This window comes from Mercenaria mercenaria, chromosome 17, assembly GCF_021730395.1.
Source record: "Mercenaria mercenaria strain notata chromosome 17, MADL_Memer_1, whole genome shotgun sequence".
NCBI lineage: Eukaryota > Metazoa > Mollusca > Bivalvia > Venerida > Veneridae > Mercenaria > Mercenaria mercenaria.
This window is the reverse complement of record NC_069377.1, coordinates 57,506,002-57,531,945: the sequence shown is the minus strand read 5'-3', so window position 1 is coordinate 57,531,945 and position 25,944 is coordinate 57,506,002. Positions and strand designations below refer to the sequence as shown.

The 25,944-nt window shown below is 35.5% G+C and overlaps 1 protein-coding gene across 2 annotated transcripts in view; it reads right to left on the bottom strand.

The window, feature by feature from the left end:
* Positions 1-7,715, bottom strand: part of LOC123536912 (CD82 antigen-like) — a 28,511-nt gene extending 20,796 nt beyond the window's left edge. The window contains exons 1-2 of one of the 2 annotated variants that reach the window (XM_045320417.2): positions 7,595-7,715; positions 6,975-7,278 (exon numbers count right to left, since the gene is read on the bottom strand). In XM_045320417.2, coding sequence (XP_045176352.1) covers positions 6,975-7,040 — 66 coding nt within the window. In that variant the 5' untranslated portion in view covers positions 7,041-7,278; positions 7,595-7,715. Of the gene's footprint in view, positions 1-6,974; positions 7,279-7,547 lie in introns of both variants that reach the window. The other variant, XM_045320416.2, reaches the window with a different exon arrangement.
* Between the last annotated feature and the right edge of the window lie 18,229 nt (positions 7,716-25,944).

The window sequence follows — 25,944 nt, the reverse complement described above, 5'->3', positions numbered from 1 at the left end:
TTTTCTATCTGTTTCTTGGTTGATTACTCTAATCTCTTGGAGAATTTAAAAAATTTCCATCGGTAAACATGTGACTTGTAATATTTGATCTCATGTATTTTTAGCAATTTAACATTTATACACAAACATTATGTAGTTTTTTGTTACTAGCTCGATCAGGATTTTAACCAGATCATTCCATTTAAATATTTTGTATTTTAGATATGCTGAACATTCAATAATAAGAAAATAAAACAACAAAACATAAGCAAACATAAAATAAAAGAGAAGAAACAACAACAACAACAACAATAATAATACAATAAAGTAAAATTGTTTTCCCTATAAAATATAAGTAGCATCCAAACAAGGATTATTCTTGCACTAAAATTTCAATTCTGTTTTGGCTTTGTAATAAATATTTATTATAATATATATTTATATATATCTAAAAATATATATATTATTATATATATATATATCCAGCTCACTTATAGTGCAACCAAAAAGATGATTATAATATATATATATATTTATATAATATAGATAGGAAGAGAAGAGAGAGAGAGAGTTGAGAAAATATATGTTCAAACTGTCAAAAGTTTAATATAACCGAGCGCTTTCGCTTTTTAATAAGCCTTTTCAGGTAGATAAATCAAAACAACAAGCAACGGGTAATACCGCTGTAGTTCATATATAAATGCTCATACATCATGATCAACAGAATGAGTGATATTAAAATAGCGGTTTTATAAAATAAGCGTTTTGATGTTCCTGTATTTCTGAGATTTTTCATTCTTTATGTTCTTTATCTTCGATATGTGTTGAAAGATTTCGTATGTTTTATTCTTAATATTCATATATATATATATATTTATTAGTGGGCAAACCAAAAAAGAATAACATTTTTACTTAAACGCAGGCACATGGTTCTGGTTTATCTTACCAAACTAAAATGTTTTTGCTCTGTGGAATCTGTAAAAAGTATACCTCATTTTTGCAGTAAGCATGGTGACATTTACAGTTGTTGGCAAGACATCAAATTCTCCCATCGCTCTCAATATTTCACGACTTATTTTCAGTTAGTACAGACACTTGTGTGAAATGTAAGAAAGCCGGGGAAAGTTAAAAGCAGTTAGCTTGATTTTGACAGGCACTTTTCGAAGTTCTTCTAGAAAAAGGCTGAAATCTCTAAATGAAACTCTTTTGCATTTTAATACATTTCTTTATATCAGAACAAAAACCATAATTTGCGGCAGAAATAACGTTTCCATATCTGAACAAAGTGTATTTTTTCGCTTTTCAACATCGAACTTGGCAATACCCAAAAAAGAAAACATTTCTTGGAAATTTCAAAAGAATTATATAAATCTGGTATAATAATAATAATAATAATAATAATAATAATAAGAAGAAGAAGGAGAAGAAGAAGAAGAAGAAGAAGAAGAAGAAGAAGAAATCCCCCCCCCCCCCCCCCACAAGCAGTATATGTATTGTGGTGCAAACGTCTGACAGTTACGCAAAATACAAAATCAAAGTCAAATAATTAGACAAGAAATAGCAGTCAAATAAAAGGAACGCAGTAGATCACTGCCTTTAATCGATCGGTGGCAAAATACCATTGGGGAGTTTAAACCGGTAAATGGTTCGCACCAAACCTTATTCCGTATCCCTAGTTTGATCCAAAGTAACAAGACAGTTAAATAGTATCCCCATCAGGCGAATCCAGTGTCATTTTATTTACATATTAAAGACGCTTTGCTCGTATTTTTAATTACCCGAACTGCATATAGTTAATCATTTCTTTGATGCTATTTATAACTTGCAAACGCTCACAATATCTACCGAAGCAAGCAAGACAACACCTTCTGAGCAAGCAATGAAATACGTAACAAAAACAAACAAAAATTACATTCTGAAGCAAGCTATACAAGTAAATATCAAAACCATGCAAAGAAATTCTTACTGAAGCAAGTTATTAAAGTACCTATTGAAGTTAACAGCTAAACTATATATCAGATGCTAACAACAATAAATATATGTACATAAGCAAGCAATTTAATATACATACCAGAAGAAAACAATAACAAGAGGGTCATGATGGCCCTATATCGCTCACCTGTTACCATTGCACTTGAGGACAAGAAGGTCCTCAGAAAAAAGTCCAAAAGACAGGAACAACAAAGGGAAGAAATTTAACCAAAAAGAAAATAAAATTAAAAAAGGTACAGATATGTCAAAAACACCTAAAAATTGGAGGTAACATCCATGTTGTACCCAGAAAAGTGGTCTCGGTTTTTCCCTACGGCCAATAACAAAAAGTTACTAAAAATAAGCTATTTATAGTAAGGTAAAAGAGACATAATAAAAGAGAGAATTATTGTAAGTGAACAAAAGAAGGATCTGCCAAATAAATCTGTTGACATAAATGAAATTTCAGATCAGTATCTTCATTAGTTACGGAGATATACCCATTTTAATTTTAAATAAAGGGAGGTAATTTGAAATAAAATCAATCCATAGTTATCTACCCTGATTGGCTCAGTCCAACTAATGACAATAATGAAATTTCAAATAAGTCCTATAAGTACTTACTGATATAAATCTATTTTGATTACAATCAGGGGAGGTAATCAGATATAAAATAACTCTGGAACCTACGATTGGATCTGATTTGTCATGAAATCCAAGAGTTATTGTTGTTGAAGATATTTTGGAAGCTTGTATCAAATAAAATCATCAATGAAGTCTCTATATGGCTGCAAAAGCCAAAATAGCCAATTTTGGACCTTTAGGGGACCACAACTCTGGAAACCATGATGGAATCTGGCCAGTGCAAGAAAGGAACCAAGATCTTGTGGTGATACAAGTTGTGTGCAAGTTTGGTTAAAATCAAATCATAAATGAAGCTGCTATTGTGCAGACAAGGTCAAAATAGCTAATTTTGGCCCTTTCAGGGGCCATAACTCTGAAACCCATCAAGGGATCAGGCCGGTTCAACAAAGGAACTGAGATCTTATGGGGATACAAGTTGTGTGCAAGTTTGATTAAATTCAAATCATAAATAAAGCTGCTATTGTGAAGACAAAGTCAAAATAGCTAATTCTGGCCCTTTCAGGGGCAATAACTCTGGAACCCATAATGGAATCTGGCCAGTTCAATAAAGGAACCAAGATCTTATGGTGATACAAGTTGTGTGCAAGTTTGGTTAAAATAAAATCATAAATGAAGCTGCTATTGTGAAGACAAGGTCAAAATAGCTAATTCTGGCCCTTTCAGGGGCCATAACTCTGGAACCCATAATGGAATCTGGCCAGCTCCAGAAAGGAACCGAGATCTTATGGTGATACAAGTTGTGTGCAAGTTTAGTAAAAATCAAATCATAAATAAAGTTGTTATTGTGCAGACATGGTCAAAATAGCTAATTTTGGCCCTTTCAGGGACCATAACTCTGAAACCCTTATTGGGATCTGGCCGGTTCAACAAAGGAACCGAGATCTTATGGTGATACAAATTGTGTGCTAGTTTGGTAAAGGTCAGAGACCACCAATTCAAAAAAGTACAGGGAACTTACTGGGAATGAGGTAAGTGTATACCTGGGAATAAGGTAACGTCTGTGCGTTCTGATTGGTCAGTCATGTAAACAAACCCAGGAAGTGATTATTTTTTCAAAATTGATATTTTTTCACTGCATTTACAGTATTTTATTATACATTTTGACAAAATTTGCTACATTTTATGTGTATTGAAAAAAAGTTTTATCAAACGCATTTCTCCCGCCATGCCAACGATGTAAACAGGGGGTCATCTCATTCACACGAAAATTACTTAAATAAAGTATCACTATTCATATGTTTTTCGTCCGATATTTTGGTAGAACTAAGATAGTTCTTGAAAAATATGTAGTTAGATATACATGTTTCGATGTATGGAAGGCCGTACACGCCATAATGTTATAATGTAAGTCTATGGGAAAACAATTGGTGGTCTGTACCCTATATTAGAGCTAAAACATGACTTTCGTCGGAAGACATCACAGGTAATGTTAATGGCCACAAATCTGTTGTAAATGATGTAGAAAGACGTTTTCGTGCAAAAATAAGCGTGAAATTTGAATATTTTTTTAATTTTGGCCTCTTTTTTGGACAAATGTGCCCATTTTTATCTGAGCTTTTGGGCCAAAATGGATCATTTTTATCTCTGTAATGTCAGAGAATGATCAAAATTAATAGACTTTATTTCTATTTTTTACGGAATGAATCATATTTCAGCTTCCAAGTCAAATCCAATGCAGATAACTTAAATCTTCACGAAAAATTGCAATCAGACGACGACAGGGACTGAATCTGGGCATATAAATCGACAGGGGGTGACCTCAGTAAACTGTCCATATCTTTCTTAAAACTGAACATTTCTTGATGAAACTTTGTGAGACATTTGGTATTGGATCATGTTTGACAATATCACTGTAAAATTGGAAAATGTGATACAAAACATTCATCTATAGGTCAGAGACCACCAATTCAAAAAAGTACAGGGAACTTACTGGGAATGAGGTAAGTGTATACCTGGGAATAAGGTAACGTCTGTGCGTTCTGATTGGTCAGTCATGTAAACAAACCCAGGAAGTGATTATTTTTTCAAAATTGATATTTTTTCACTGCATTTACAGTATTTTATTATACATTTTGACAAAATTTGCTACATTTTATGTGTATTGAAAAAAGTTTTATCAAACGAATTTCTCCCGCCATGCCAACGATGTAAACAGGGGGTCATCTCATTCACACGAAAATTACTTAAATAAAGTATCACTATTCATATGTTTTTCGTCCGATATTTTGGTAGAACTAAGATAGTTCTTGAAAAATATGTAGTTAGATATACATGTTTCGATGTATGGAAGGCCGTACACGCCATAATGTTATAATGTAAGTCTATGGGAAAACAATTGGTGGTCTCTACCCTATAAATCAAATCATAAATAAAGCTGCTATTGTGCAGACAAGGTCAAAATAGCTAATTTTGGCCCTTTCAGGGGCCATAACTCTGGAACCCATATTGGGATCTGACCAGTTCAAGAAAGGGACAGAGATCATATGGTGATACAAGTTGTGTGCAAGTCTGGTAAAAATCAAATCATAAATAAAGTTGTTATTGTGCAGACAAGGTCAAATTAGCTAATTTTGGCCCTTTCAGGGGCCATAACTCTGAAACCCATATTGGGATCTGGCCAGTTCAACAAAGGAACCGAGATCTTATGGTGATACAAGTTGTGTGCCAGTTTGGTAAAAATCAAATCATAAATAAAGCTGCTATTTTGCAGACAAGGTCAAAATAGCTAATTTTGGCCCTTTCAGGGGCCATAACTCTGGAACCCATATTGGGATCTGGCCAGTTCAAGAAAGGGACCGAGATCATATGGTGATACAAGTTGTGTGCAAGTTTAGTTAAAATAAAATCATAAATGAAACCACTATCGTGCAGACAAGAAATTGTTGACGGACGGACGGACGCACGGACGCATGGACTGACGACGGACGAAGGGTGATCACAAAAGCTCACCTTGTCACTATGTGACAGGTGAGCTAAAAATGACATCCAGATACAAGCAATGAATATACTTACTGATGCAATTAAAAGAAATATATATGGCAGAAGCAAGCAATGAAAATAACTACCGAAGTAAGCAATGAAAGTACAAGTTACAAATATGTCTTTTTATTTCAGAAGATATTTCTTATACAATCAAATCAAGCTATTGTACCTACTTACACGTGTTTTAACAACATTTATTGCAAAAAACATGCAGCACTTGCTTAATATATGGAGATAAAAATGTATATCTAACTCATTTCATGTTCAAGGAATTTTCGATTAGAGTACAGATATCGTAAAATGATTTTTCTTGACGTGTGTAATTACAAGCTACAAAGAAATAATACATAGTGCCTTATTTCACTGATATTTCATCTGGAGAAAATAAAGCTACATGCATCTTTGTGAATATTTTTGCTAGCCCCTACTTACGGCTTAGATAATGAAGACGATTTATAAATACAGGTTAATGCATTCACCACGTTTTACGTCTTCTAAATCGAGTTAGTACAGAAAAATGCAGGGAAAACTATAGATGAGATAAAGAGAGAAAATTACCGTGGGAATATGGCAAACAAAGAAGTGGACAACTTCATAAGGTGTCAGTTAAAATAGATCAATAGCATAAAAAGGTAACTACTATTTCAGGAGAAATCAAAACAGATAAATAGATTAAACACTATCGCGCATTTCTAATAAAGAACAGCTATTTATTTTAGAAACATAGTGCATGTCGGGTAGAAAACAATAATCTTGCACGAGGTGTTAAACGATTTTTTGTTTTAAATTAAGTTATAATGACATGTTTTACAGATGATTTATTTTTATGTTTGGTAACTTTGAAATATGAAGAGAGCCAGCTTTCAACATGCTCTTTGATATTTAATAGGTGGAATGTCTAAAAACAAATATTTCGTGTTCATTGTACATCCTGAACAGACAATTTAAATGTCTTGATATAAATTTTCATTCGCGCCAACGCTCAATTTTTCTGTACTCTCCATCAAATAGGCCGAATCATATGGTTATGCAGAGAGCACATTACGGATGATATTCTTTAAAAGTTATAAACATCTAGTCTTTGCATACTATTAGTTCTGAACAGTATGCATCTACAATCTATAATAAAACGTTACAACTTTTGGTTTCAAATTCACCAGTATTGTTTTATATAAAAAGCTATTTCACGAATAGTCTTAATGAATTCAAACGGGTTGCCAACGACTGTCAGTGGATTAAACTTCCGTCGTTGGAAACAAATGCTTCCCATTTTTTTCTAATTTGTCCTTCTTTTTTCATTATTACACAGAGATCATAGGAATTACAATATAGAGTTTGACTACAAAACACTCATTTTTTTCATGCTTCCTGGACAAGACGAATCTGATAATACTTACCAAAAATATCAAATTTAGAATAATCAATAAATATCTTGAACATGATGCAACCTTGCCCTCCGCCATTTTGAAAGTATTTCCAAAGAACAGACAAACACTTTTTTTCTCAGTTATATATATCCACTTTTTTGCACAGCTCTACTAACACCATTTCAAAAATAAGAACATTCACACGTTGCGCATTGCTTTACACATCCCAAGCAGCAATAGTAACAATCTCTTACAGTGAACAACCTCATATCTACGTCATTTCACGTGAAACATCTGGGAAACTGATGAGACAGATTTTGCCCGAACATTAATCCTGAAAAAAAAAAAAAGAAAAATAACAGTAATATTCAATGTACAAAAGCATTCCTGTATAAGTAGTTAAAAGCGCATATACCAACATTTTTTTTTATACATTGATTAGAAATATATATCATGAAAACTTTTGCCCATCTAACATCTGACATATCTCAGAAATAAAAAAAAAATAGTATTATTGTTTTTTCTACTTTTTCTCTTTCTTAAAAAGATTTTTATTTCAAAACTGACAGGTACTAAATTGTTTCAAAACTATAATTTTCTCACGTATTTAAGCACAATCCAACATTCTGAGCTTCACCTGGCATTCGTACCTATTTCTCTGTTACTATTTCACTCGAGAGCATTGTCCCAAGCCGATGGGCAATTATAGAACATACAGATCTAATTATAAAGCATTTCTCTTTGCCTCCTGGAAAACGCATAACAAAAATGATTTGTTTCCTCCACATAATAACGTATAAAAATAAACATTATACAGCATGAAGGCGATAAAGGTAACTAGACATAAAACTTAGAACGTGCTACAGAAAAGCTATATATTTTTGTATAATTTGTGAGGGTTTGCAAAATAGATTTATCACCTTCCTACAGAACAAGATGAAATTTGATTGAAATCTTTTAGATATTATCTTAATACCTGAAACTTTCAAATACTATACGAAAATTCATTGGCAGAAAAACTGGTAAAGGCAACAGGTTACAAGTTAAGCAAGGGTAATGTTTTCAAATTTACAATTTGTCTCAACTACATTTTGGTTTTATCAATTATTTTTATTGCTATATAATATATAATGTACAAAAAAAAAAAGAAAAACGGTCGGGTTTTGGATTTTCAATGTTCTTATATATGTAAAATTATATGGAAATAAAATATTTGTAATGATGGATACAATTCATAACTGAGACAAATGCAGAATGTAAAATACCTCTAATAGGGTGTAAAAAGCGATTAATTAAATGCTTTATAACATGTTTGACGCCGTGGGAGTGAAATTAAGCCATTACATAAAATTGATCATACCCTAGTGTTATAAAGCTTTGACGTCGACGTCGTTTATGATATAGGAGACGTTGGTAAAATTGACTTGGTTAAAGACAGTAGAATTTTTGATGTTTCGACAGGAAAAGCTTACTTGATAAAAAGAATATAACATTTGTGACTTTCCACCATTGAATTTATTAAACTCGTTAAATAAATTAATAAATTGTTCAGCAGAGTCTCGCATTTTATTATTTTATTCAACTCGTTGAATAAATTCAATATGAAAAGACAGTGATGTAATATCCTGTATTTATTCAAGAGAGAAATAATAGACATCAGTCGTAAGGAAAAGACGTCGGCTTAAGCGAAAATATAAATAAAGATTCTTTTTGGATTAAAATCGCTTCATGATGAATTAGGAAACACACACCCAGTATTTGTTTTGTTTTTTTGCCTTACATTCGATATTTTTCATCATTTATTGCTTGCTGAATTCATCTAGGTCCATCAAATAATTATTGAATGGACTTATATATTACGATCTAGAATAAATCCTGAGTTATCTTTGGAAAATAAAGTCATGAAAAATACACATGTTTTCAGTGCATAAAACAGCCGCATTACATCTTTCTTATAAACGGCCAATATTTGGGTTAGTCTATAACATTACCGCATGTAACTACTGATGTTATAGTTACAGTCTGTGAAGGAAGCACGAGAATAGAATGGTACCAGAAACTGACAAGAACCACCTGACACGTTCTATAGCAAAACACATACGTCATGATCCACCTCACAGGTGGGTTAGAGTAATTACCTACACCATAAAATATGTTTGTGAAACAATGTATACAAGAAAGTGCACTTGTCTATTGTTACATGAAGGTTACTTATGCACGTAGATTAGGTACAATACAATTCACTGTTTCGTATTTATCGTCCAAGCCCGAAAGGCTGTTCGATAAGAGGAACAATAACCTCTTTATGTAATTGCGAGACCGTTTTAGGTTACAGCTAAATTAAGATTACATTTCATACCCAGAAATAATGTCTCTTGTCTCTTCTTTTTTCACTTGCTTATGTCAAGTTTAATATTTTAACTACACGCATTAACAGCTATGTTAACTACACGCATTAACAGTTAAACTACACGCATATTGCAAACTAGTGTATTCTAACTGATTTGTGTCTAACGTTTACATGTTTCAAAAGATGGAATTAGAACGAAAAAGAAACTTTAAAAAACAGCAAAAATCTCACTATTAAAAACTACGTGAAGATTGTAAACAATATATTGAACTATATTCGGTATTAACATTATTAAAACAAAATTATCTATATTTTGCAATATTTGCTGGAATGGTTTAATAAGACTACCAAAAAGTTTAACTGAGCTGATTTACGTCAAGTTTATCAATAAATCTGCATTGGAATATAACTTTGTTCGCAATAATTTTAATCTATCTTAACAATGATTAAAAATAACAAAACGAACAAAAGGCAAATGAAAAACAGAAAGATACATTTGAGCAGTCATTTAAGTATGCACAGTTACATATTAGTCATGAGTCTGACTGACAGAAACAGTAGTAAAGATACACACATGACATACTTGAGTTAGTTTTTTTCAGATGTTCGGGCCAAGAACCTGTCAATGTGATGAAATTATTCCAGTCCAACATGAAGTTCAATCTACAAAGTAAACAACTGCCAAAATAAAAAAAGAATATGAAATAGACATATATTACATAAAGAAACCTGATAAATGAGCCGCGCCATGAGAAAACCAACATAGTGGGTTTGCGACCAGCATGCTGTTCGCTTTCAAAGCCTATAGCATTTAAAGAAACCTTTACCGAACAGCATGGATCCTGACCAGACTGTGCGGATGCGCAGGCTGGTCTGGATTCATGCTGGTCGCAAAGCCACTATGTTGGTTTTCTCATTGCATGGCTCAAATATATTAGGGAAGGAAGGAAGCTTAACGAAATAATGAAACAGAACATAGGAATGTTCCCTCTTTATCACATCTCTTATACTGTAATTTATACCTACGGTACTACGTAACGGTGTCTCGAAACTATGTTCATTGGTGCTTAAATGATTGATAATCCACCGACAGAAGAGATTACGAAGTAAATATGATAACTGCAGAATCCCAAGATAAATTTGATGACGTCATGATAACAGAATAATCTCCTCATCCGGAATATATATTATAATGTGGAAATAAATTTTGGATCATTTGAGTTTATAAATATATTGTTTGTCTTAGATAGGAATACTTTGTCTGGTAAATCATTCACGTCAAAATTCAAAATACGACGAATTGATAACAGTGCTTTACGTGCATTATCGTGTACAAAGTGTGTATTTATCTGATAATAAGAAATAACAGAAGGGGCGGAAACCAGTACTTAATACTAAATGGAATACCATGTTAAAAATAAATTTTGCTTATCATTTCAAAAGCGCTGCTTTCAAAACATTTTGTTTTAATTGACAGCGGTACTTATAAAAAGTGTAAATTAGGTGTCACCGATGGTAACATTTACAAGAAAATAAAAGCAGTGTTTTGTGATTCCTGGCCCATTTTAGGATCATTGAATCTATTCTCTGTCCCTATAATAGAGTTCAGTTTAGGGGTGCTAGGGATGTCAGGGATTTTACACATCTATTACCTCTCTTAAAAGGCTCGAGTTTGCTATTATTTTGTTTGATTGTGTTATATGCGTCCAAATTATCTACGTATAGAGATTGTTATTACAACTGTTGAAAGTAATTCATATAAAAATGTGAACAAATTGCAAAAAATGAAAAGATAAGCTGTTGTCTTTACTTATCACATATCACTCGTTATCGTTTTATTTAAAACAGACGGGTTTATTTGCGTAACATTTGTAGCAGAGACACTATGTTTCAAAATGGTACAAACTTAAGACGTCTTTGTTGGCTAGTTTTAAAGCTATGGCATCAGTCTACGTGTTTACTGAACGACCCTCATACACAAAGAAAAAATATATTCTAAAGATTATATGTCAAAAAGACACAAATGGAACACAAATGGGTACCGGCTAAACAGACACTAACAAAGATAATACACAATACACAATTTAACATCACTTTACTATTGATGTTGGCGTTTTAGTCCATAAGCAATTTACGACATGATCAATCACACTATGGCATTAGGATAATTAGCTTCATCATTAATTATCATTTGTTTAGATATAGCATTTCTTTGGAATATAATGTTGAATTTTGCATGTAACTGAATGCAAAAACACAAAATCTGTTATATGGCTCAGGTATATTTGCGTACAGTCATATGTTTTGCTTAAAATACTACGAATAACTTTCATTAATGATTGACAGTCTGTCAACAGCGGGAGACAATTTGTTGTGAGAGAATGTGAGATGTTTCGGCATTTCTACATTGTTGGGTTATATAAACGCTATGACGTTATTATACTACAAGTATCTTCTTTTCTGTTATATAAATTATAATTTGGAAATAATTTTATGCTCTTCAGTGAAATACTGAAATTTATCAGTGAAATAAAATTGATATTTTCACTGTTTCAAACAGTGAAAATATCATTTTTATATTTCACTGGTACGGAACTACGCTTGAATGCGAAAGAATATCAATTATAAATGATAGAAAATTCCTTGCAAAATATTCTTCAAAAAGTATAGATGTATAAAAATAATAACATGATCGTAAATATTTACATTCTATCATAATAGCATGTAAAAGAAATCAGGAAACGTAATAGAACTATTTGCAGTTTTGCTACAGAGCTATCATGACGTCACGATATTATGACGTCATGATGCGATGCACATGACGTTGCACGGACAAGCTGGAAATAATTTGGTTAAAACCATTAAAATTCATAAAATAAATAGAAAATTTGTTTGTTTCAGTGTAAGATAGAAATATATTTCACTCGTGAACACCATAATTTACATTTTCACTCGTGGCTGTGCCACTCGTGAAAATATTGCATTATAATGTTCACTCGATGAAATATATTTCGATCTTACACTAAGACAAACAAATATCCTCTATTTATGCTTACAGATAAATTCTCTCTATTAAAATTTAAACGTAAAACTTTCTCTGAATAATAATACAGTTGTAATGAATAATAGTAAAGTCGCAGTGCAAAATAGGAGTCGCAATGATTCATTTTAAATAGTCCTTTTTAACATGGATATTTTGTAATAAAAAAAAGCAAGCAAACAAACAAACAAACAAACAAACAAACAACAACAACAACAAACCCCAAACAAACAACATGTGTCCATAATTCTTATCAAATATATAGAAGTTTGTTTGTTTGTTTGTTTTGGGTTTAACGCCGTTTTTTTAAACAGTATTTCAGTTATGTAACGGCGGGCAGTTAACCTAACCAGTGTTCCTGGATTCTGTACCCATACAAACCTGTTCTCCCCAAGTAACTGCCAACTTCCTGACATGAATCAGAGGTGGAGGACGAAAGATTTCAGACAAAATGTCTTTAATCAAATTGTCACCGAGAACATACGGCCGCCCGGGGATCGAACTCACGATACCGCGATTCATAGATTTGCGCACTTCCTATTGGTCTAAGGAGGCGGGTTAATATACAGAAGTATTCATCTAACAAAGTTGAGGAAAAAGTGTGTACGACAGCGTTGTTATTTCTGGACCAGGTGGAGTTCTTACTACGCACACATTGCCATATCGCCCAACAAGGTAAATTTTACCGTAGGAGAACGCGTTTATGTCCGGAGGCAATTGACAGTGAACAGAACGAAAACAGTATGAATATTAATAAAGACCATATGTCATTTAACTTGGTCTGGCGGTCTAACGGCTTTAGCTTCATGTCAGTGGTCACAAGAATAAGAACTAATTAATATTTTCTTGCTTGTGGCATTCATCTAACTCTTTCAAATACAAATGTAATTATCAAATGCAGTTTAAAATGTAGTTCATAAAAACTAAAAACATAATCTAAAAATAACTCCTGAATTATTTTTGAAATTAATGTCCTCAAAACCCAACATGTTTTCAGTGCATAACATTCTAATAAACCATAAATAACTGGGTCAGTCTATAACACTATCTCACCTTACTAGAGATATTTAAGTTACAGTCTGCGAAGGAAGCAGGAAAATAGAATGGTATAAGAAATAGACAAGAACCACCTGATACATTCTACAGTGAACCTCATACGTCATGATCCACCACACAGGTGGGTAAGTGTAATAACCTAAAACATAAGATATGTTTGTGAAACAATGTATATATGAATGTGCACATGCCAGATTACTTATGCACTAAGCTTAGACTAAAAGACTAAATATAATTCATTGTTTCGTAATTATCATCCGTAGGGCTGTACGATAAAAGAAACAATAACCTCTTCCGTTAATGGTGATACCATTTGAAGTAACAATTAAATTAAAATCCCCCAAAAAAGTGTCTTTTGAGGAGTATTGTTATCTCTTGTGGTTTTTTTTAAATTGTGTAATTCAAGTTAAACATACCAACTACATTCATAATGTAAGCATGAGTATTCTAACTAATTTTGTGTCTGGCGTAAATATGTTGCAAAATGAGGAACTCAAACGAAAATGAAACTTTAAAAAGGACAAGGACTCATTTAAATGATCTATTCGCATGATGATTGTAAAATAGTTTTATTATATAAACAGAAACGGGTAAAAAGCACTAACACGACTCTTTGTACCACTTCTTCTTCTTGTCGTTCGCATCTACACTTTCAGACCAGTAGCCTCGATGAAACTTGTGGTTTGTCTAAGATCCTCAATGCCTCCATACAGTTTCTGGTGGATTGAGGTATCTATTGGCCAAGTCGCAGCTCGCTCCTGGTCGTGCCTTTTGCATCTCTGAAGAAGTATATGCTCCGCAGTCTGATCTTCTTCACCACATGGACAAGTTGGCGATGATGTCAGTCTGTATTTCTTGTACATGTGAGCATTGAGCTTGTTGTGCCCTGAGCGGAGCCTGACCATCATCACTTGTTCAGACCGATCAAGGAGATGAAAAGCATCTTCCTCCATCCTTGGTCTCGCTAGTGCCTTGATGATGGCGACTTTCTCCTTGTAACTCACAGGTACTGTTGGTTGTTCTGACTGAGCTCCTAGCTTAGCCAGTTTGTCTGCCTCTTCATTACCTGCAAGTCCACAATGGGATGGAATCCCCTGAAGTGCTACTTTGCAGGTCATACTCAGGCTCTGCATTCTCATGGCTAGCTGCGGAGCTTTATTGTTGATCAGAGCATCCATGACAGACAGTGCATCTGTGAAAAAGACGACTGAGGAGCTTTCTTCTGCCGAGTCTTCAACCATTGAGACGGCCTTCATGAGTGCTTCAGTCTCTGCCTTATAGTTGCTGCAGTGTTTTCCTGTGGCTGCATGTAGTGTTTCTCTCTTGCCAGATGGGTACTGAATGAAATCTCCTGCTCCTCCATCTTTGACGGCGCATGTGGCTGATCCGTCTGTATAGACATGAGTCCATAATTCCGGAGGATAGTCTTCATTGATCATAGGAAGTGTGAGGCTCTTCCGAATGCCTTCATCCTCTTGCTTCCCGCGGTCAAGACGAGGAACAGCAAGTCTCACAGTCACTGAGGACAGATCATTCGCTAGTGGGTTTATGATGTCTTCACTACCTAAGGGAGTCGTTGGAATGCTCAGCTCAGTTTTGAACTCTCGGTTGAGTTTCTTTGCCTCATGTACGAAGCTGCTACGTTTGAGCCGATTCTTTGTATAGCCATCTAGCTTGGCTTTCATGGGATGGTCTTGAAAAGACCTGAACTTCTCTGCTTGAAGCAGAACCTTTGCATGTCTTCTTTCTTGTAACGGCTGTGTGCCTGTTAGCTTCTCCATGAAGGAGATTGGTGTAGACTTTGTAGCACCTGTCATGATCCGCAATGCTTGGTTCTGAACCTTGTCTAAAGCCTGTTGGTTAGTTTTGGCAGTATTGGACCAGGCAGTTGAGCTATACTCTAAGTGGGGTCTCACTGTTCCCTGATATACTGTCTTGAGTATTTGCTCGTTTGCTCCCCACGTTGTTCCAGCAAGTTTGCGCAGCATGGCAAGCTTTTTACGGGCCTTCCCTTCTGCTTGACTAATGTGGGGCTTCCAGGTTAGCCGTTTGTCAAAGGTCACTCCAAGGTATTTTGCCTCGTCTGCTTCAATCAGCGAAGTATTTCCCATCTTGATTTTACCCGCCCTCTGCTTTGACGACAGGGAGAATAGTGTGGTGGACGATTTCTCTGTATTGATCGATACACACCAATCTTCAGCCCAAGCTGAAAGGTTGTTGATGGCTTCTTGCATCCTGCATGTTGCTGAAGTGGCATGTTCTTCCTTACAGCATAACACCAGATCGTCAGCGTAGAGAGCAGTCTTAACTCTTTTCGGTAGTTCAGACACCAGATCATTGATGAAAAGCAAGAAGAGTGTAGGGGATAAGACTCCACCTTGTGGGACACCATGACGCAACAGGAACTTACTACTACTGGCATGTTCTGAACTGACTCTTGCTCTCCTGTTGTGGAGGTATGACTTAATCCACCTCAGCATGTGACCTCCTACTCCAGTCCTCATCAGCTTGACGAGGAGTCCATCAGTCCAGACTTTGTCAAACGCCCTCTGCAGATCAATTCATGCTGTAAGCATGACTTTCTGCTCTTGGAAGGCGTCCTCTATCTCTTGCGATAGATAAGTGGTCTGGTCCTCAGTTTAGCGGAATTGTCTGAAGCCAGCTTGTTGCGTTGCAAAACGGTTGTTAGGCTCCATGTACCACTTCAGGCGTGCATTCACAATCCTCTCCATGGTCTTTCCAACACAGCTGTTTAGGCTGATTGGGCGGAAGCTTGCAGCCTTCTTTGGATCCTTCCCTTTCTTGTGGATGGGGATCATGACTGCCTCTTTCCATATCTGTGGAAGCAGTCCTTGTGTCCAGCTGTAGTTGTTAATTTTCAGGAGTTTGCAAATTGTTTCAGTGCCTAGATGGGTCAGCATTTCATTTGTGACTCCATCTGGTCCAGGAGACTTCTTTGTCTTCAACTGCCTAAGAGCTGTCTGTAGCTCATGCAGTTTAAGACCTTGCTTCATGCATTCTGGTGTCACTTGGCTTGTCTGCCTTTCCCTTTTTTCTCTTCGGGCTTCCCTTTGCCGTTCCCTGTTGATGGGGATGTTGGAAACATCTTTGTAATTAGAAGCAAAAGTGTTTGCCGCTTGTTTACCCGTCAACAGTTCGCCATTCTCTTCCAAAGTTACTGAGCCTCTTCCTGTTTCTTCATCGTTCAGCTGTCTCGACAATCTCCACAGCTTTTGACCATCTCGCTCTAGGTTGAGGGAGGCTGTTTTGTTTCTCCAGCTCTTCCTCTGTGCTTCCCGTTTGTGCCTGAGGAATTTGGCCTTGGCTTGCTGTAGAGAGAGGTTATTTTCTTGTGAGGGATTGTTTTCTGCTTCCTCCCTGGCTTCTGAGAACTTTGCCTGTAGATTCTCCAACTCATCACTCCAGTAGGGCTTATAGTCCTTTCTTGCTCCCCTTGGAATGGCGCTGTAAGAAGCCTTAAGTATACTGGCGTTGAAGTCTTTGACAACCCGGTTGATGTCTCTACCTTCCACTCTGATGTCTTTACAGAGCTCATCATTCAGACTTTGGTAAAAGGTCCATCTGGCCTTCTTGTAGTTCCATCTGGGGATGTTAGATGAAGTAGAGGCTATACGGTCCATAGTGAGTTGAACTGGGCGGTGGTCGCTACCTCCTAGTTGTTCACTGACTTCCCGCTTGACATGTCCATGTATATCATCAGTACATAAAGCAAGATCAGGGGTTGATGTTCTTCGCCAGCTTCTGGAGTAAAAAGTTGGGGGATCATCTGGCTTGTTGATGAGGTCTAGCTTGTTATCATCTTGCCAGGTCTCCACTTCCTCTCCACGTTTATCCAGGTGGTCATATCCCCAGCTTTGTGAGTGACTGTTAAAGTCTCCTACAATGATGAACCTGGTTTCATCAGTTGTAACTTTGTCAAGGGACAGAGCTTTGTCACTTGGAGAGTATATGTTCACAAGTTTCAATCTGAAATCGTTCTTTCTGAGGCTCAGAACTTGGAACTCGGAGTCATCCATATGCGTGTTGGTCTGGACAGCGCTGATGTTGTTCCTGACCAATGTCATGATGCCCCCTTTTCGTCTGCCACAATTTCTGTCACAGCGGAAACACTGGTATCCTCTGACTTTGAAGGATTTCTCTGGCTGTAGGTGAGTTTCCTGAATGCAACAGACATTGATGTCTTTCTCGTGGAGGATATGCTCAAGTTCAGCTTTCTTGTTGAAGACACCCTCCTATTCCAATGCATCAGCCTGAAAGGTTGATGCGGATTGGTTCTTTTCCTTGGTATATTCCTCCTTCTTCTTTTTGCATGTTGTGGATTGAAGGAGGGACCCCCAGTAGCTGTGGATGGACTCTGTCGAGGCTAAGAGCCCGGCACTGAATCCCCCTGGAGGGACCTCAGAGATTCAGCACCACGTTGGTGAATACCGGATGGCTGTGTAGACATAGCGATATTGCATGGTGCTGTGGTTCGTTAAGAGAGTGCCAATGGCCCAGCACCTCTGTCTTCAACTCTCTAGGTTTCTTTCGGGGTTACCTCACCCTTAGTTCCGAGTTAAAACCCTATCCTGGGAACACAGGAGCTATTTGTCCCATAGCTGGGGGTCTGTTCATAGGCATCAGGGCGTGTCCACACACCGGTGGGCCTGGCATGCCACATGTCTGGGGGCAGACCTCCTCCGAGTCCTCTGCAGTTCTGCCTGAGGCCGCAAGGTGCTCAGTTACCGTGTGGCGCCAACTCGGAGGCACTGCAAAAGGGCTTGTCTGCAGAGAGGCTGTGTACTGGCAGGGAAGACTTACGCACTCGGCTCCTTTTTCACCAGAGGGCTAGCCAGCGGTGGAGGCTGAAAGCGGAAGGTGACAAGCACACAACACACAGCACACCACACTTGACGCAACAGCAGACCAATTGCCACATAACCTTCAAGGTTGTACCACAATTTGCTAGACATTTGAAACGATACTGAACCCACATTTTGCTGATGAAAAATTAGTGGAAAATTTACAAAACAATTGTCTTGGTTTTATAGATAAAATAGTGGAATAATATGCTGCATTTGTTGGAATTTCTCATTTATATATATAAAAAGCATAATAATGCAACATTCTTTATATATCAGTCAGGAGTCTGACTGACAGAAACAGTAGTATAGATACACACATGACATACTTGAGTTTTTCCAGATGTTCGGGCCACGAAGCTGTCTATGTATACAATGCAAACAGAAGCAAACTTCAAAGAATATCTCGTAGACATATTTTACTTAAAGAAACCTAATAAATGTTTCAGAGAAGGAAGGAAGTCATATGCTGCATTTTTCTCCAAGAATTCGCGTAATTATAATAAATCTGATGTAAATAAAGTAACTTTTGTTATAAGAATTTAATACACACTAGATAATTACTTGATTAAATACACGCGTGTTTGTTCGTCATATGTAATTAAATGCACGTTATTAACGGACAATAAACTGTAAAACGATGCCATGATGATACCCATTTTGTAGTTTAAAACTTCTGACACATCGCAATAATATCATAAAGTAGCTAGGCTACTTGGTGAAATCCGTCGAACAAGTATGTCAAATATAAGATCTGTCATCACATATCTTGTGACAGCAACAGAGTTTCTGATAGTTTATTCTGCAAAGTTGTAGGTATGCAAGGAAAGCATATATATTACAGAATGCAGCAGTAATATAACGATATTTTGTTTAAACAGCAAAGAAGCGGTAAGGAATGCAGAGAACAGAATGATCACTTTATTTTTCTCGACAGATTTCTATTCAATTGACGCAAACCGATTACCTACCTTAATTATTTACGCTTCTACTAAGATACCACTTCATGAAATTGTATTTCTGGAAAATGTATGATACTTTTGAAATTACGAGTTTCATTGTACATGTTTTTCATTTTGTTTTTGTTTTTTTTTAACGTCACATCGACACAATTACATGTCATATAGTCACTCTCCAGCGTTTGGTAGTGGAGAAAACCAAGGTGCACCTTCGTGCATTATTTCAGGCACCCGGGTAGAAGCACCGACCCTGCGAGTCAGTAAGATGGCTTCCTCAACACCGCAAACGGGGTTTGGAAACCACAGGGCTGTGACTCAAGTTATTCGAAGTCGGAGACCTTAACCACCCGTCCACCAAGGCCTAAGGAGTTTCATTGTAAAAATTTATCAGCTCTCAGAGAAAAGGCTTTCCCGTATAGTAATTTTCTTCCTGCATGGAATTTTCATATTAATATATTTGTAAACAACCTGTCATGACCTCCAATGAAACGTTAAAATGTTTGCTGCAATTGGACATTGTTTCTTTGGATAATATATTGATTTTGTTTCCATTCATTGCTCAAATATCGAAACAACAGTTTTCAGTCAGGTAGTCACGTCAATTTATATCAAAATATTTGATACGTTAACATTTTCCAATTTTAGAATATTTCAACGGTACACCAATAATACTATAGCATTTTATGGCGAAGGTAGTTTCCATGTGTTTAGTCTGTTTTATCTTTGTTTACCTTCGGTGACCTTTACATGTTGCAATATATTCAGTAAAGGTTTAGCTTTCTCACAAACCGTATGTATCATTTTTAGCATCTTAAAGTGGAATTATGCGTAATTTTAAGTTAAAATCCAGCTGAAATAGATGTGTGTGTAAAAAGGGTGGATGAAATTATAGCTTTTAACCCAATATACCAAACTCTTCCTGTTACCAGTACGAAATAATAACTTTCCAAATACTACTTTTCTTATTTTGACTGGGGCAATCTTTTTAAGAAGTCAAATAGCACGCAGGAGTTGCTTCCCTTCAACGTCAGAAATCTCTACCTATAGGTAAGGGAGGCTATTGCGTAGAAGATTGAATTTTTATTTTATTAGTCCGAATTTTTTATTTCTAAAGCATCAACTTCAAATACTGAGGCGACATTATCGTTAATTTAACACATTTAAATGCACAACAACCGATAATTGCTTTTATAAAACATTCACAAAAAACACTATATGCAGTAAGATGCGCATAATGCCACTTCAGTAAAGGTAAACTTAAGCCGGACATGTCTTGGCTTTTCAGTGGATTGTTCTCTTCAATTCAACCTTACTTTCTTATAATACTTTACACTTTAACAATATATTTTCATCTGATCAATGTGTACATGGTGTTTTGGTTGGACGTCATGGTTTGAAATTAATTTCGTTTCAATCGTTTAGTTAATTGTATAATTTACGTATTCTCTGGTTTATTTTGTAACCCCGGTAAGTCATGTTACATACAAAGCAGTCATACAAAATATTCATATTCTAGCAAAAATTAACAATGTATTATGATGTAAAAGCGCATGTCTACAAATATAGAAAAAGTGTCTTTATCAAAATTAGCCATCGATTAAATAATACATGTATTTCCACTACCGTCCATGAACAGGCTCACCGAGCCTGCAACATTTTCGTTTTTGTCGTGTTGAGCGACCTGTGAAGTTTCCACTTTTCTCTATTTTATTATCACAACAGCGTTGTTTGTGCCGTGTGGCGGCCGTAAAAAGTCTCCCCGTACATTCAATTAGGGCTGTTATATTTCGATCTTCTCAGATCGTTCAGCACGACGTTTATGTTGTGTTATTGGTACTTTTTAGTTTCTCAACATCACCATTTCGGCTTGGGAGGTTCCAATACTCCTGCTTTCATAGCCTTGGGTATTGTTTAATCACCCCTTGGATATGGTGCCTGCTTTTTAATTTTGTCTTTTGACAGTTCCTGTGATACGTAGGCTCCATAACCTCAGATCCCCTTCCTAAATTCCAGTTTGTTTAGTTCTGCTCATTGTTTTCTCGTTTGGGACAAACCCTTTTTTTTATCTGGGGACCAAACGCCGCTCTTCATGGAATTACACGCCTCAACAAGTGTATCATTGAAGGTTCCATGTTCACCGCCGTTTGAATACATCTGCGGATGTCTCTAAATTGCTTTTTTGTACTTTTAGCATGTGTAAATGTTGAGTTCTGCTCAACCCGGGGCTAGAGGGCGTGGACGGTAGCATGTATTTCCACTACCGTCCATGAACAGTCTCAATCAAACCGAGCCTGCAACATTTTCGTTTTTGTCGTGTTGAGCGACCTGTGAATTTTCCACTTTTCTCTTTTTTCTTAATTTGTATGTATGTAGAAGGAAAGTGTTTTTGTTTAAAAGGAAGCTGTGATTTTGATCGATGAAAGAAGGACGGGAAGAACGAAATAACAAAGGACAGGCACAAATAAGATTAGTTACAAGGTAAAGTTTGCGTTGACAGAAGAATTAACAGCAAGTGGATAATTACATCAAAGAAAAAGAAATAATTTCATTTACTACACATGAACCTTCAGTTACTTATAACTGGACATTTCACAATTTTCCTGTTGTATCCTTAAGATTGTTAATGACAGACGGACAGAATATTTTACTGACGTAAACTGTAAAGTTTTTTTGTCATACAATATAAACATATACATTTAAATATTGCCATGTGATTTTTATAAAAATAACGTTAAGAGTAAACATGTTTGAATGAAATATTTGTTTTTTCGTGAAACATAGAGGATAAGTTATATACATTTAACAACTATACACGGAAGTATCATTTAGATATGTAGAGCTAAAAGTACACCACTATTTACAATGAAGATGTCCTCGGCATGAATGCATGATAGATAAATACCTTGCCTTAGGTAAAAATATCATTTTAAATATGTTGTTTTCTTATATTCTCGCACATTGGACACATTTTAATATAATGATATTCGTCTTCTATATCCCTATTCTGACAAAATATGCAGCAACGCAGATTTCTGGCTGTTCTATTTCTAGAGTAACGACTTGTTTCAATCGCTAATTAAATCGAGGATAGTCTTAACTTAGTCAAAGCACTCCTGCATTTAAACGGTAATAAATCTAAATAATTTTCAAATACAAAACTAGTTTTAAAATAGTTGTACATATCTGATGTTCCACATCCGTTTATACGTTGGCACCAATTCTGCTCAAACGTTTGTGAATGAGGAAGAAGTAACGAAATAATGACACAGAACATAGGAATGTTCTCTTTTTATCACATCTCTTATTTTGTAATTTTTACCTACGGTACTACAGAACGGTGTCTCGAAACTTATGTTCCGTAGTGCTTAAATGATAGATTATCCTTCAAGAGAAGAGATTATGACGTAAATATGATAACTTCAGCATCCCAAGATTAATATGATGACGTCATGATATTACAATTATCGTCTCATCTGGAATATATACTATAATGTGGAAATACGTTTTGGATCATTTGTGTTTAAAAATATATTGTCTGTCTGAAATAAGAATGCTGTCTGATAAATCAATCACGTCAAAATTCAAATATACAACAAATCAGTCACGTCAAAATTCAAATATACAACGAATTGATAAAAGTATTTTACGTTCATTTTAGTGTACACAGTGTATGTATATATCTGAGATTAAGAAATAACAGAAGGAGCGAATACTAGTATTTAATACTAAATGAAATCCCATGTTGAATATCAATTTTGCTTTTCATTTCACAAGCGTCGCTTTCAAAAACATTTTCTAATAATTGGCAGAGGTACTTGGCAAAATATTATAAATTAGGGGTCACCAATGGCAAAATTTACCAAAAAATTGAATCAGTGTTTGTAATTTCTGGTATTTTTAGGATCATTGGGATCATTCTACGTCTTTATAGTAGAGTTCCTTTTAGGAGTACTAGGTGTGTGAGGGACCTATATCACTTATTTCTAACAGGATGTAGTAAAATATTGCAGTTCCGCCATTAGAACTTGCAGTAGAAGAAGATGTAGGTGCCCGGAAAATAGTTGTGGTACAAAAAATGGAAATGATATGAACATAATATTTCTGTACTGTGCAATACTATTTCTAGTAGACGTCCATTAGTTTGGCGTTTCATGTGGTCTATCGTCCTTAATTTTGCGTCATCTTTCACGAAATTTTACAGCTGTAAAAGACCTGCATATTTGTTCAAAACTAACTATGATTAGTTCAAACTGCACCTGTAGATGTATATGACAACTTTCATTTTGCAATTGTAGATTTCAATTTACTGTAAAACAGTCCGTCCGAACTAAGATACACTTGTGAAAAACTTGCAGCCGTACAAACTGTTCAAGCTTAGGTATGGCTAAAAGTTACATATCCTTTCCGCAGCCTTAACGTACTAAAACGTATTAGCGTCTGATGGCCCTTTCACGCTTCCGTAGAAACAACATTTATTACACGAAACTTATTTTGAAAATATTTCTGAAATGTCTAGGTCTGCAGCTCTCAAATACGGCTATATCTTACATCTGAGGCATATACTGACACTCTCAGACAACATCAAAAATGAGATTTTGAGCGATTTGATGAAGTTCCAAAATTATCGATGTACCCTTCGTCCGTTACGGACCCCTGTGGGATTTCTGTTTATCCAGAGCTCAAATATTTTTTTCATAGATTAAAAGCTGACATGCTGTGCTAAAGCCCAGGTAATTTCAATTCGTAATAAAGTGCTGAAAATTGGCTCCCCAATAGCAAAAAGAAAAAAAAAAAAAAAAAAAAAGTCCACGCGTATACATTTAGACGGGGTGACCCCTGCGCGTGACCCCTGACTATCTACGAATCAAAATGCGGCTTTCGTTTTCAAGTTTAGCATTTCTACGGAAATAGCTGAAGGTCGAGTGACGTTATATTCTGTGTTGTCAAAAAACACACATGTGCCTGGCGAGATTGCATAAATATGTGCTGGCCGTCCTAAGGTTATGTAGAAATATTACAGGTGTTAAAGAAGGGGACTGCTTTAGGGTGAATTGTAATTCTCTAGAAAGAGTAGCAATTACTACAAAAAGGCAAAATAAATTAGCTTCAAATATAATTTATATAATTAATGACTGTGTTTATACATGTCCTTTCTCAATTATATTTGATGTTTAAATAACTATATTTACTATATTGTAATTAAAATTTCAATATTTTAGACGATACTAGTATGCTGTCTCTCTGAATTTTAATTATATCATTGCATTTAAGATTGCTGGCAGTAACCCTGTCTCCTGTACACAACAGATCTGTAGTAGTAAAGACCTTGAAAAGGGAAACTAATAAGGTTACCAGCCATTATATACATGAAATACAGTTTGAATAGTAAGAGCAGTGCTGCAAAATTCCCACACATTGTTACTTCTCGCAGATTATCATTATAAATTGAGGTGGGTCATAATTCTTTAAACTTCATGACATTCTGAGAACAATCAGCGAATAACATACTTTGATTTTCAGCTAGCTTATCTTAAGAAGGAAACATCCCCAAGACAATAGGTGCAAAGATATATAAATAATTGATATAAACCACCTGAAGTATTGTAAAGGAACACTAGAAAGAAGAGTCGATGTACGTCACTGTAGCTTCGTAAATTAGTCATACAAGAGGGTTTGTCAAAAGTTAGGTAGGTAGAGGACAAACTTCATCAAATAATGAAGTTCAAGAGACTTGGTTTTGTGCATTCAGGTTGGATTTATGGATTGCAAGCAATAAAAATATCTATAAATTTTATATGTTATGACTTCTTTTATCTTTGCGTAATGTACTCATAAAGTGTAATCTAACGTTTTCCATCAACATCTGTTGACATAGTCAGAAATCTTCCGTGTTAAAGAATGTCGTCTGCAGTTATATTATTATCCATTTGGTTGTTTTGTTATCGAGCAAAAGCTTTACATTTTTATACCGAATTTGTACAGTTTTGCTATAGATATTAAGTTTTACTTAGTTTTCCGCAGGGCCATGCATTTCATACACCTGTAGTAAAACGGTCAGATATCATAAACTATTAGACATGTGAAACATCTTTAAATAAAATGTTGTCATGGTTATTACTTGATTTTAAACAGATAACAGAATAATGTTAGATATCTATCATATTTCATAGCAAATAATACAATATGTTAATTTCTATTTTATGTGGCATACGTCACTATATCTAAATGCTATTTCCATTTTGCAAATTATATTGAGTTCCTGACAAGGGTTCCAAACACACCCGTTATGATTATTTTGTACGCGGTACTCTGCGATGCTTTTCAGTTTTTACGGCTTATTGTTCGCGTTCATTCCATGTAATAATTGAAAAATATGAAATATTTCAAACTCCGTGAAATACAGTCACAGCCTAGAACTGGTAGTACGTATATGCCTATATTTCTGTTACAAGTGAAGTTACAAAAACATCAGTCATGACTAACAATGAGTATTGTAGTTACAAAGAGCAAATACTACATTGTGTAGGCAGTGGAACTAAAATACCAGCTTCAAGTAGGCACTACCTATTTTAGATATATATATGTGGTTAACTGCATCCAAGTACAAAATGTACACAATCTGGAAAAATAATTAAAATATCATTTTCTGAAAAAGAGTTATTTGATCTGAAAAAAAGATCCTGGGTAAAATATTTTGAAAAAAGGAGACAACTCTGCTAAGACTTTTAATCAT